The sequence below is a fragment of the Leucoraja erinacea genome, chromosome 38, assembly GCF_028641065.1.
Source record: "Leucoraja erinacea ecotype New England chromosome 38, Leri_hhj_1, whole genome shotgun sequence".
NCBI classification, from domain to species: Eukaryota; Metazoa; Chordata; class Chondrichthyes; order Rajiformes; family Rajidae; genus Leucoraja; species Leucoraja erinaceus.
The window spans coordinates 642,437-655,991 of NC_073414.1; the positions used below are offsets into that span (position 1 = coordinate 642,437).

Genomic DNA, 13,555 nt, shown 5'->3' on the forward strand with positions numbered 1-13,555 from the left:
TAAAGTCATTTCCTTTAATTTCAACAGATGGAGTGGACAAGACGTCAACTATTTAGTGTGCAGTACTTGGCTTGTGAACACTTAGAGAGACTGACGTTACACAACAGCTGCGGGCGGACAACGCCACTGATGTTTGAGGGGCTCACTACATCTTACAATGTATATTTTCGCTGACCTTTATTTAACCTCGGGGGAATCAGACTGATACCCAAACTACCTTCGGTCTGTTTTCCATTATATTTTTTATTTTAACTTTTTTTCAGTACCCATCTGGTTAAAGGTTCAGCACCGGTACAAAAATCATTTAGCTCAACTTAATTTAAAAGAAAACTGGGAACTAACATGAAATTAGTGATTGACAGTGCGATGTGCTGAGCAGTGCTCATGACAAAGAGGAGAGACGGGAACTCTTGGGCGGATGTTACAATGGTCTTAACAGAAACCTGCACGTGTCGATTACTGTGTGCTCATGTAGGTCTGGCACCAATGCATGCAGTACTTGGCAGTCGTGCAGCTCTGGTGTTTACCTGTCTATCACTAATTTAAACTAAAATCTCTGGTCAAGTGATGAAAACAAGTTAACCATTTAAGAAAGTTTAAACTATATAAGAGATGTTCTGTTCTGAAGCACGCATTACTCGATAAAACACAATGGTTGCATTAGCAAAACTGCTCCAGCATTTTCATTTGAGGAGCTGCAAAGAAGAATGGAAAATTAACTGACATTTTTCTGAGGTTATCTCTGTTTGTGCTTGTAATGATGGCAAAATACATCTAGACAGCTCCAAATTAGCACTGTTTGGACTGGGTTTACTCTTGTGCTTTGTGCTTGATATATGTTTGCCCAATTTCTACATTGTGGATCTATAACAGGAGGCTAGTGTTTCCACTTCTTCCCATCTGTACAGTCTCTCCGTGATGCTTCCCCAGCCGGCCCCTCACAATCTAGCCGATGACTGGGATTCTGAAGAAGGCGTTGACTCTTCTACCGTTGATGGTGGTTTAGAGCTCACCTACGTTTAGTTTGCTTTGGAACTTCATGAAGGTTATCTTAATCGTTTGGAAAAGGCTGGCTGATTGGTTGGAACGCTGTGCATGAATGGAAAGCCTGGGGTACCAAGAGATGGAAGCTCTGGTTGTCATCTGGTCAATTGGTCAAGTTTTAAACAGCAACATTGAGCATTGATAAAGAGTTTAAAGACTGTCTTGGAACTAACCCTTCAGTAGTTGAACTAGCTGAAGGTTTTTGTCAATGACTAATAAGAAGACCGTTGCAATCTGTTTAAAGCCTAAACCAGGGCGATACATCTTCTCCCCCCCCCCCCCCCCCCCCCCCCCCCCCTTCACTGCTCCTCACTGTAGTCTTCTTCCTCATTGCACAAGACTGTGAGACCAAGAGTAGAATATCATTACTTCCCTGAACTCGTGCTCCAGTAGCAGAAGAGCAGAAAGTTATCGCAGCGCCCAGCTGAGCGTCTTGGTCCATAGTTCCCTGCTGCATCCAGTGCTGGGAACAGTCTGTATTGAACATCCGTTTAGAACAATGATGCCTGATTTTGGAGCTGCCAGACCAGGTTTTAGGCTAGGTAAGCCAATGCAAATGCTGGCTTATTGAACTGTGACATGGCAGGAGAGACCAATAGCTCCACTCTGGCACCCAGCAAGAGGCCTTGGGAGAGAGACAGACAAAGAGAGTGCATTCACCAAAGTATTAAAAAACTGACAATTTCTACTCTCCGTGTTTACTGCCTAGATGCAGAACAATTTTGTAGTCAAGCGGGACATGGCTATTTCATATTTACAAGCGTCGTTCCTTTTTGGTGCCTTTCTTGCTTGATGTGAGATATTTCAACCTGACTAATGGGGACTGGGCTAGTTTTGGCAGTGGCTGTCCAGCTGTTATCCAGAGGCACAGTATCTCCCCTCATTGAAGCCAATGCAACATCAGTACCAATAGCAAACTACCCAAGCGTTCTTTTGTAATGACGGTGCTTTCAGAACACGATATTTCTTTGAAATAATGTAAGGAAAGATAACTTTTTTTTGTTGTTGAAAAATTTAACAGAGCAAGATTATGGGGAGTCGTGTATTTGTAACTCCCGGTTGCTTAGTTACATTTAAGAGTTCATGGGTCATAATTTTCTAGCATGAGGCACAGAATGGGGGAGGGGGGGGAATGTGTATGTTCAAAGAAAAATGGTTTCATGTATATAGTAAATGTATGTATGGAAAAGTGAGAATAATTCTTGAAAGGGTTTCAGTGCTACAAGGGCCTGTTTATATGAATCACATTTTTTGCCTGGAGTCTTGTGGCTTCAGTAAAGGACTTTTATGTGTTTACATTTTAAGAGGGGGCATGCATAACACGGGCACGACTTTAAATGACTTTGGCTTTCAATGGTCCTGTCACACTGGTCAACAGAATCGTTCCAGATTTCTACCTGTGGTGAGATTGCTCTCAAGCTGTCGTCTTGACGAGGCGTTTACAAGGGTAGGGGTGGTCACCTCCATGATGGGACCCTTGTTAACGAGATGATCAGTGACATACGTGTCAAGGGGGAGAGATGTGCGTGTGTCCCTGCTGGTGGACATTCACTTTTCTTAAGAAAAAGGCTGCTGTGGGATTGGAAAACCACAATTCTATTTCTGTCTCTTTCTCAAATAATCTCAACTAATGCACTGGAATGAGAGGCTACATCATCCTCACACTCTCCCTTTCCAACTTCTTGCTCTCGCTTTTGCAAAATGATTTGCTTTCTTGACTTCCAAAATGAGCACTGGCAGAGATTTGTGACTCTCCCTTAAAATATTGAAAATAAATTAACTTTGTACAGAAGAGAATTCTGCGTAGTGTGAAGAATCCATGTTGGCTTTGTCCACTCGCCTCTCTCCCAGTACTAGGCTGCAGGAATTGTGCTCTTGATAATGTTTATACAACTAATGCATTGGGCACATTTTAAAATGGGGATGGATGACGGAGAGTTTGAGAGAGTTGGGCTCTTACACTAGTCGAGGCGCATTGCATAGATGCTCCTTGTCTTTTCACTTCCGTGTAGACTTTGAGGTACATTCAAAGGCTCCTTTCTTGTCGGTCCAAGATACACCAGACATTGGGCTTCCCTCTGAAGAATACAAGGCTCAGTTTTCCCACTTCATTAGCTACCTTGTCATTCAGTGACAGTGAGACCCATGCTGTGTGTTTTTGTCATGATTCTCTGACCAGTGCTGCGGTGGGAGAGGCTTGCTTCATGACAAAGGTTTCCCACTGTGTTTGTGCTACCTCCACTAATGATAGTTGGGTACTGAAGTCACTTTGTTGCATAGTTTGGTACTGGGATAGCTGTAATGCCATGCCTACGCCTGGCTATCTTTAAATGGGCAATTTAATAAATCTGTACATTTTGGGCTGAATCGGTGATTTGGTGAAGATTTCTGTTACTGTGTGGTTGGAAATTTAGCTGGTTCCTGTGAGAGTGTCCAGTATAAACCCGTGCAAGGCCGTCACTGTTCGGATAGCTTTATTTTATCCTCTCCTCCTTACTCATCCTATGCCACTGCCCCTACACTGTAACCTGCCACAACAGTGATGCTATCTGGAACAGCACCTGGACTCCCAATATTCACCCTGTCTGAACTCTAATCCAATTCTGTCTCCTACATCACTCATCCCAGAATCAAGTTACAGACCTGCTGCTAATCCCAGGTTCATCAATTGTGTGGTCTGTTCCAACAGACTGGTCCACTGCCCTTGCTCGGCCTGACTTGTGTCCAGCCTCGTTCCACAGTTGGTCACAGGGCTGCACGATCCTCAGCTGAGTTTCAAGACGAGGACAGATGCCCCATCCTTCCCACTCCCGATTAAAATACTTGTTGATCAATGTTTTGATCAGTGGCAGGACTGTTCTCAATGCAGGCTGTGGGGTTAGTACCATTTGGGGTTCCTCTGTCCAGGCTGCTTTTGAAAGATATGAAAGTGCCAGGGTTGGTGATTAGTGGGTTTTGTTACCTGACCCAGGTGACAGCTTAACACTGCAGTGCCCTCTCTAATGAGGTGCTACCAATGGCTAATGTGCCTCAAGTTATTTTTATTTAGCACCTATCTTTTTTAAAGTTGGAGTCTGATGAAAGATGGGCGCTCCTATCTTGAGAATTCCATTTTTCGGTCATTGAGGGTCACTGAGAGGTCCTGTAGCTGTCTGTTAAATTAGAATTAACCCATCACCATGCTAGATTCAATGCAGTCTGGGACAATCTGTACCACTGCTGTTGCTTGTGTATTGCTGGCCCCGTCCCAGCCACATTGACCAGCCAGTCCTATGTTAAGGAATCTCCCCTTCTCCCACCCCACACTCAAAGCAAAATAAGGAATAGCTTTATCAATAACCCACATTACCACCTCGTGTGTACTGGTGAGGTTGGGACATTTTTCTTGGGTATCTACAGCTGATGAGGATGCTACCATGGCAACAGTATCCTGTTTTTGTGTAACATAAAATTGGAGGCGAGAGTTGGGTGTAAAGGGGCAGGCCCCCCTTGTGCTTTAGTCCTGTTGATACATCTGTACAGCATGTGTGTAACGTCCCTGTGCTTGGAGTGGACTGTAGATCAATGCCTGCATGCAGTTGTGGAACTTGTCAACTTCTGCAACTACTCCAGTCTGTCTCCATTTCATACTTTGTGAATCAACTATTTGTGGCAACATTTAGATCATTTAACTGATCCAATAAAAGACAATAAACTGCTAAAATAAAGCTATTTGCAAACTGATTACAAGCAGGGGGTTTGCTGATTCCTGCTATCCAATTAGCATTTTCCCATCTAATACACCGTCTGCCTTTTGGAAATCAGTGCATTGGTATTTTACTGGGTTTTTTTACACAATTCAAACACTTTAAACCCATTAAAAAGAATGATTTGAACGTATGAAGTCTAAAAGTTGAGAGTTGAATAAAATCATACCACCAAGTTGTAAGTCAGTCTGAAGTGGAGTTGAATTCCGTTGTGGACAGTAAATGCTGGGCAGGGCTTGGATCGAGGAACCAGGATTAAATAATGTTGTGACTTGCATTCAGTGGGCTGTGCCTGAATGAAATTGGTACTAAAGTGGACCCAGATGTATAGGGTTTCCAAGAGTGGACTGCATAGTGGATTACCCTGAAGTATCCTTTAATAGTGAGGACACTCGTGAAGAATGATCCTGCTTTGACTGTGGAGTGGCAGTGTTCTGTGCCTTTCTAGCTCGTTGTCAGGAGATCTGGTGAATGTGGACCCCAGCTCTACCCTTGGCACTAAGGTCTGCAGTGGATCAAAGTCGACGGGAATATAAACCAAAGTCATTTAAAGTTGGTTGTGTTTGAAGCTTCACCCTTTTTTTACAAGCTACGATACATGTTTAAAACACGTTAAGTAACCCTTTTTTCTATTACACAATTATTATTTTTAAATGCCTTTGCAGCAGGTTTGCTTGCTCGTGTAAAAGGGAAGTTGTACTTCTCGAGACAGAGTTGGAAAGGGTTTGGGGGGGGGGGGGGGGGGGTTTGATGTGTAAAGAAATAGAGTGTTGAAGCATCGTTGGGGCTGGCGTTGACACCTTGGGTTCTGCAGCAACTGGGTGTACGCTGCAGTCGGGCAGGGGAGAGGGGACATTTAATAGCCAAACTTTGGAATATGCCTGTTCCTCAAATATTTGCTTTTCCAATACCGGAACAGACTCATTCCTGGTTTCTAAGGGTTCACTTGTTCTTTCTCTTAGAACCTTGGCAATTAAAAGTGCTGAGAAATATCCTTCTCTGGGAGGGCACTGCCTAAACTGTGGGGCCCTTTCCCTCCTGCATGTTGCATCAAATGCTGGCAGGCTTCATTTGTTGTAGTATTGCCTACCACTCATCTTGACATCCCATACGGATAGAGTGGAGACCCAATTTAAAGCTGCTCGTTCCATCTTGTACAAGAGGCAGTAATTGCACCCTGCCCGTCACTGGTGCAGTACCTAGGCTGCAGTGCCACTGATTCCTGACGAAACAGAGAGCAGGTCTCCTGACTACCCTGTCGATCTGTCTCCTCTCCTGGGAGTAGCTGGTTGGCTGCTGAATGAATAGGATTGGGCCAGCCCATCTGACACTTGCCACCTTGGCTTTCCAGCAAAGCTGCTCCAGCAGGAGTGAGATGTCGAACCGTACTGTCCCAGTCATGAATATTTGTTGTTGGACATGGGGAGAGTTCACTTTTCACCAGAGTTTAAACGCAGTGAGGATTGAAAGGCCTTGGTGGAATATGAATTGAAAGGCACTCCACCCACCTGGTCATTTGGATTAAAAATAAATCTGGGCAAATTGGGAATTCTTTGCTCTTCCCTATTCTGCAATTTGACTCCACTTTTAATCATTTGCAAACTCTTCAAAGAAATCCCCCTCTATGCAGGCTGAAGCTCTTAAAGAAACCAGGAATCTCTGCTCTGGTGGAAAGTTATGACATCCCTTTGTGTTCCGTCTGACGCCACAAAAATAATTTTCTTACTAAACAATAAATATCCAAAAGTGCTCAAGTGTTGGAGTTTTTTCGCTTGCGTTGCCCCGTTATGTTGATGCCAGTAATTATTCGACGGCCTCTGCTGCGAGTTTGGACAGTTTTATCTCGACCGAAATGTTGTAAGCTTGCAGTTCCTGACCCTGTGCAACAATTGACTTCTGCTTCCAACCGCGAGGCTCAGCATGATGGACATTATACACTACCTTCATCACTGGCATCTCTGCACTCATAAACCACCACCAGGTTTGTTAAATTATAAGCTAACTGCGAGGGGAACATTAGATGCTCCTTATAAATGCAAATTGTTGAGATTTGCATCGGCTAAATTGTGTAAAAATATCTCTGCATTATTGAGTGGGGAGAGGTGTTAATGTCTGACTGGGGATCTGGAGATACAAATAATCTCCGCAGCAGGGAAGGGAAGCCTTTTCTGCAAAAATGAACATTGCTGTTGCATTAAAATTAGGTGTTTTTTTTTTTTTTAGTTTTCCATTGTGGATATCCTACAATTATTGGCAAATTTAATGCTGGACATTTACTGCTGGCTACATGCTTTACCCACTTTGTTCAATAGTTTTTAAATCTTTAGTAATTTTGCTATGACTATGGGCAATTTTACTTTCTGTATGCATTATCATATTTATTTTATGAGTTAACACAGCATTTGATTTCTCATTGTTTTAGCAGACTTATCCATTTCTAAAACGGTAAATGTATGCTGGGAGTGTACTTTTCCATCAGCATTCTATAAGTTGCCATTCATTTCACACTGATCTGCAAACCCAAACAACATTTCTAATGAAGACACAAGAAACTGCAAATGTTGGAGCCTTCATTAAAAAGCAAATGCTAGAGGAATTCAGGCCAGGCCAGGCCTGGCAATATCTGTGGAGGGAATAGGCAGTTGACGTACAAGGCATGATAAGTAAGTTTGCAGAAAATGAGTGGCATCATAGATAGCAAAGATGGTTGTCAAAAATCGCTGCAAGATCTTGTTCAGAAGGCAGAGGAATGGTTAATGGCATTCAATACAAATAAGTTCAAGATGCTTTTTGGGAAGTCAAACCAAGGCAGGACCGTCACAGTGAATGGCAGGGCCCTGACATATGTAGAGCAGAGGGATCTAAGTGTGTAGGTACATTGGTCCTTGAAAGTGGCGTCACTTGTAGATAGGTTGGTCTTCAGCCCATTGGTCTTCATCAGTCAGTATTGCGTACAAGACATTGGCAAGGCCACATTGGGAGTATTGTGGTCACTGTTACAGGAAAGATGTTAAGCTGGAAAGGGTGCAGAGAAGATTTATGAAGATGTTGCCAGGACATGAGGATTAAGCTACAGGGAGAGATTAAGCAGGCTAGGGGTTGATTCCCTGGAGCACATGAGGATGAGGGGTGACATTGTAGTGTTTAAGATTACGAGGGGAATAGTCGGGGTAAGTTCAGAGTAGGATAATCAACAACCAGAGGACATAGGTTTAAGGTGAGAGGGGAAAGATTTAATAGGAATCCAATGGTCAACTTTTTCACAGGGTGGTGGGTATATGGAACGAGCTGCTGAGAAGGTAGTTGTGACAGGTGCAATAACATTTAAAAGATGTGGATAGGAAAGAAGGATATGGGCCAAACGCAGGCAGGTGGGGCGCATGTAGATGGGCATCTTGGCTGGAATGAGCAAGTTGGGTTACAAGGCTTCCACACTATACAACTCTATGACATTTCAAGTCAGGATATTTACTCGGACTAAAGGAGGGTCCCGACCTGAACTGTCTATTTCCTACACAGATGCTGCCTGACCGCTGAGTTCCTCCAGCACTTTGTGTTTTGCACAAGACTCCAACTGATCTATTCCCTCAGTCTGCTTTCATGTATTTTAGTTTATTGTCACGTGTACCTTGTAAAGCTGTTGCGTGCTAACCAGTCAGTGGAAAGACAATACATGATTACAATCGAGCCGTCCACAGTGTACAGCTACATGATAAGGGAATAACGTTTAGTACAAGATAATGCCATTATAGTCTGTTTGGAAATGTCTTCCTCCTCCAACTGGTGTTATGGCCTCAAACTGTGGTAGAGGTAAACCCATAAACCCAACCCAGCACCTGTACTGGGCTAGTGTATTATACTGCAGCGGGTGGTGCTGTTGGCTGCCTTTGACCTCTGCTGCAGGGCAAGGGAAAGCCATGGGCACTTGTGGGGAGGGAGAGAGAGAGAACAGAGAAACTAGCTCTTTACTCCACTTAGTCGATGCTGACCATTCACACTTATCCCATTTCTTCTGCCCAGATTCTACCACTAACCTGGAGTTGATGAAATTGATTGGATGCAGCATAGAAACAGGCCCTTTGGCCCACCAAGTCAATGCTGACCATTGATCACCCGAGCACACCAGTTCTATGTTTTTCCTCCCTACACACTAGGGGCAATTAACCTATAAACCCGCATGTCATTATGCTGTGGGAGAAACCAGAGCACCTGGAGGATCCCACACAGATAGTGCCTGTGGTCTGAAATTAATCTGTGTCTAGGATGCTGCAAGGCAGCAACTCTAAGCTGCGCCACTATGCTGTCCATCCACAATTACAGCCGCACTCTGCTTTACATGGTATTACACAGATATTTTACTGTGTAATGTAATTGATAGAGCTGTTTCCTCAGCACCAGAGACCCGGTTTTGATCCTGACCTCTGGAGTTTCTGCGTTCTCCCTGTGACCTAGTGGGTTTTCTCCAGGTCCTTTCGTTTCCTCCCACATCCCAAAGGTCAGGTTAGTAAGTTAATTGGCCTCTGTAAATTGCCCCTAGTGTACAGGGAGTGAATGAGAAAGTGGGATAACATAGAACTAGTGTGAATGGTCGGCGTGGGCTGAAGACCTGTTTCCACGCTGTATCTCTAAACTGAATAAAAGGCTGCCTTTGCCTTGCTCTCTTTGCAGTGGAGACCTACATCTGTGTGTTTCTTCAGCCAAGATCAGCCTGTGGATATTTGTTCTATCCAAGAGAGGATGCCACGTATCGGTGCAGAAATGGGAGGTGGGGAGGAAAATGGGGAAACCAAGCAAGCCTTGGGCTGGAACTGCCCTGCAGTGAATGAACAAATATTTACTGGCAATATTGATTCTGGGTGCACAGCTGGCTGTTCAGATTTTATTCAGACCTAGCGTTAGAACTACCATTGCTTGTGAAAGACTAGTGTAATGTGAACCTGGAAAATATTTCTGCAGTAACCTTTTGTTCTGCCAAAACTAAATTCTTGTGGTGATTGGAAACTGCTGCTCAATAGGTTTGGTTTCATTTTAAATGTTTATCCTTCATGTGATACATAAGACCACAAGGAAAGTGGCACGCCTGTAATATTTATTACAGCAAACTGAAACATTTGGACTTCCCAAGTTGGAAACTGTCCAGTCAGGTTTGCTATAGACATCTTAGTAATATTATTCATACTCCTGCATGTCGTTAGCAGACTGTGCAGTCATTATTTCATCTTTAGTCTGCAGCCCAAGTCTTGTGGTAGTCAACTATTTAGTTTGAATGTGTGTTTTGAGCATTAATAAGTCGTCTTTTAACCTAAGACAGTGTTTGTAGTCTAGCAGGAAAATGCTGCTCTTTAGAATATGATGTGAGGGTAGACAAGAACAGGAGGCTTTGTGCAGGTAAGCTGCAACTCTTGGAGAGAAGGACTTGTTGGGTGTTAATTAGATTATAGATGCAGCAGGGAAACAGGCCCTTCAGCCCACTGAGTCCACCATCCATTAGAACACTAGTTCTATCCTAATCCCATTTTGAATCCACTCCCTACATACTAGCGGCAATTTGCAGCTACCAATTAACATACAGCACTGCATGTCTTTTGAGGTGTAGGAAGAAACCCACACAATCAGTGAAAACGTGCAAACTCCACACAGGCAGCATCCGAGGTCTGGAAGGAACTTGGATCTCTGGTGCTGTGAGCCAGTGACACCACTGTGCTCTCTTTTAGAGTTGGACTCTGACTTTGACACAAACATGGCAGTTCTATAATTAGATTTAAATAATAAGCATGAATAAACTTCCTTGTGTTGCTATTTTGAGGAAGGAGCAGTTGAAGATATTAGATTTTCTTTCTTTTGATGAACAAACATTCTCCATTTCCTTTTAGTTTCTCACATGTGCCGAGGTACAGTGAAAACCTTTTTTTGTTGCGTGCTATCCAGTCAGCGGAAAGGTTATACAAGATTACAATCAAGCCGTCCACAGTGTACAGATACAGGATAAAGGGAATAATGTTTAGTCCATTAAAGGTAGCATGAGGGAGACCCATGGGGTAGATGAGAGATCAGGACCGCTCTCTAGTTGGTGATAGTAATGGTTCAGTTGCCTGACAACATCTGGGAAGACACTGCCCCTGAGTCTGGCGGTGTGCGATGCATAGTAGCCTGGGCAGTAGAACAAAGACCAGGAGTTGGAATAGATTTCTGCTGAAGTGCCTTGACATCATGGACATCCTTTCAGGATAACTATGTTTGCAGTTTAGAGGACCTGATTTTGGATCTGTAGCCTAACTGGATAACTTCAAGAAGATTTTATTGTCAGAATAATGACATTTTTACTTGCGGTCGCTGAACAAGCCTGCAAATGCAATACACACGTAACATATAATGTTTTTACATGGAAAGTAACTGAGTGCTGTGTCATCTTCAAGAGCTGATGAGTGAGGGGCAGAGGGAGAGGTTGGGACATTCCATGAGTGCAGGAAGCCGATGTGTGATTGTACGGAGGAGTTTAAGATCATGAGTGGAATACACAGGGTGACTGCATGGTCTTTTACCCAGAGGCGGGGAATCAAGAACCAGAGGGCATAGCTTTAATGTGAGGGGGGAAATTTAAATAGGAACCTGAGGGGCACCTTTTTCCCCAGAGGTGGTAGTTGAGGCAGATACAATAATGACATAGAGGGGGATATGGATAAAAAAAGGTTAGGAAGGAAATGGGCTAAATGCAGGTAAGTGGGACTGGCTTAGTCCCATTTCACTTAGCATGGGGCACCTTGGTTCGCAAGGACAAGGTGGGTTTCAGTGCCACATGCCTTGTTTTTAGTTTATTTAATCTAGATACAGAATAGCGATGGGTCCTTCAGCCCACCAAGTCCACACCAACCAACGATCGCCAGTACACTACTTCTATGTTAGCCCAGTTTTATATCCTGCACCCAAGGGGCAATATTACAGATGACAATTAACCTACAAACCCCCTTGAAATGTGGGTGGAAACCTGAGGAAACCTGAAGAAAGGTTGAAGCACAAAAACTAATTTCAAGGAGATACATCTACTTGGGTGTTTAACTGAATTGTAGCACAGATGAAAGGGAACTAAATCCATACTCTAAGAACCTGAAGGGTCCTGTTAGTAATGATGGTTTAACATCCCTTCTATTCAGCAGTAGAGCTGCTGCCTCACAGCGCCAGAGGCCCAGGTTCGATCCTGACTACGGGTGCATTCTGTATGGAGTTTGTATGTTATTCCTGTGACCTCGTGGATTTTCTCTAGGTGTTCCGGTTTTCTACCAAGCTCCAAAGATGTACAGGTTTGTAGGTTAATGGGCTTTGATAAAATTGTAAATTGTCCCTAGTGTGTGTGGGATGGTGTTAGTGTATGGGGATCGCTGGTTGGCACGGACTCAGTGGGCCACCGGGCCTGTTTCTGCGCTGTATCTCTAAACTAAACTAATTATGGACATTAATCCAATTTCCTCTCGTTTCAAGGTTCAATAGTTGTGCTATGCTTACCCAGAGGAATGACACCATTTATTCCAACTAAATGTGGAGAAGGTGATGGATTGTTGCTAGTGATTTGGATGTGAGGTTGAAGGCACATTTTGGTGCTAACAATCACGCAAGATTGCAAACTATCTAATGTAGGCACAAGGGACTGCTGATGCTGGAATATTGGGTAAAACACAATGCTGGAGGAACTCTGTGGGTCAGGCAGCATCTGCGGAGAGAGCAGACAACCTTTCTGAAGTCTGAAGAAAGGTCCCGAACCAAAACGTTGTTTGTCCATTCCCTCCAGGGATGCTGCCTGACCTGCTGACAATTTCTCCAGTGCTTTGTATTTTGCACAGCCTAATGCAGTCTCACATTATTGCTGGGTTAAGTCATTCATTGGGAAAAGGAGGCAGAAGGAACTGCAGATGCTGGTTTAGCATTAAAGACAAATTGTTAACAGCAGGTGAAACAGCATCTCTGGAGGACACTGAGAGGTGATGTTTCAGATTGGGACCTTTCAGACTCTGAAGAAGGGGCCCGACCCAAAACAACCGACCATTTTCTCAGAAATGCTGCCTGACCCGCTGAGGTAATTGAGGCCAATTAACTTACAAAACTGCACGTCTTTGGGAAGTGGGAAGAAACTTGCGTGTTTAACGGGGAGAATTTGCAAACTCCACACTGACAGCACAGGAGGTTGGGTAACTGGAGCTGTGCCATTAGCGTCAGGCCCAGAGCTCTCTGCCTTTGTGTCTGAGCTATGGGCAATAATCTGGACATTGAACTATTCCAGCGCCCACCACTGTCGTTACTCCACCGAGCTCAGCAAGGTGTTCACAAGCCTTCGGCTCACCAAGCCCATGCCAACCATCAACCACCCATTCACACTAGATCTATGTTACCATTCCCTACACACGAGGGGGCAGGCAGCATCTCTGGATAGAAGGGATGGGTTACGATTCGGGTCAAGACCTTTCATCACACCCGAAACGTCACCAATTCCTTCTCTCCAGAGATGCTGTCTTTCCCGCTGAGTTACTCCAGCATTTTATCCATCTTCGGTGTAAACGAGCATTTGCAGTTCCTTCCCAGAGGGCAGAGGGCCAATTAACCTACAAATCTGCATGTCTTTGGGATGCGACAGGAAACCAGAGCACCCGGAGGAAACCCACGCAGGTCACGAGGAGAACGTGCAAACTCCATACAGCCAGCAACCGTAGTCACCGTGCTGGTGTCAGCAGGAGTGAGTGTGTGCAGGGATCAGTGAAAGGAAGCAGCCTTGCCCA

The 13,555-nt window shown here is 44.2% G+C and overlaps 1 protein-coding gene across 3 annotated transcripts in view; it reads left to right on the plus strand.

Moving 5' to 3' along the window:
- LOC129714071 (protein Smaug homolog 1-like) overlaps nt 1-6,539 on the plus strand; it is a 56,165-nt gene extending 49,626 nt beyond the window's left edge. For all 3 annotated transcript variants that reach the window (XM_055663531.1, XM_055663530.1, XM_055663532.1), the window contains one exon: nt 28-6,539. In XM_055663531.1, the coding sequence (XP_055519506.1) occupies nt 28-56 (29 nt within the window). In that variant the 3' untranslated portion in view covers nt 57-6,539. The remainder of the gene's footprint in view (nt 1-27) is intronic.
- Nucleotides 6,540-13,555: the final 7,016 nt, after the last annotated feature.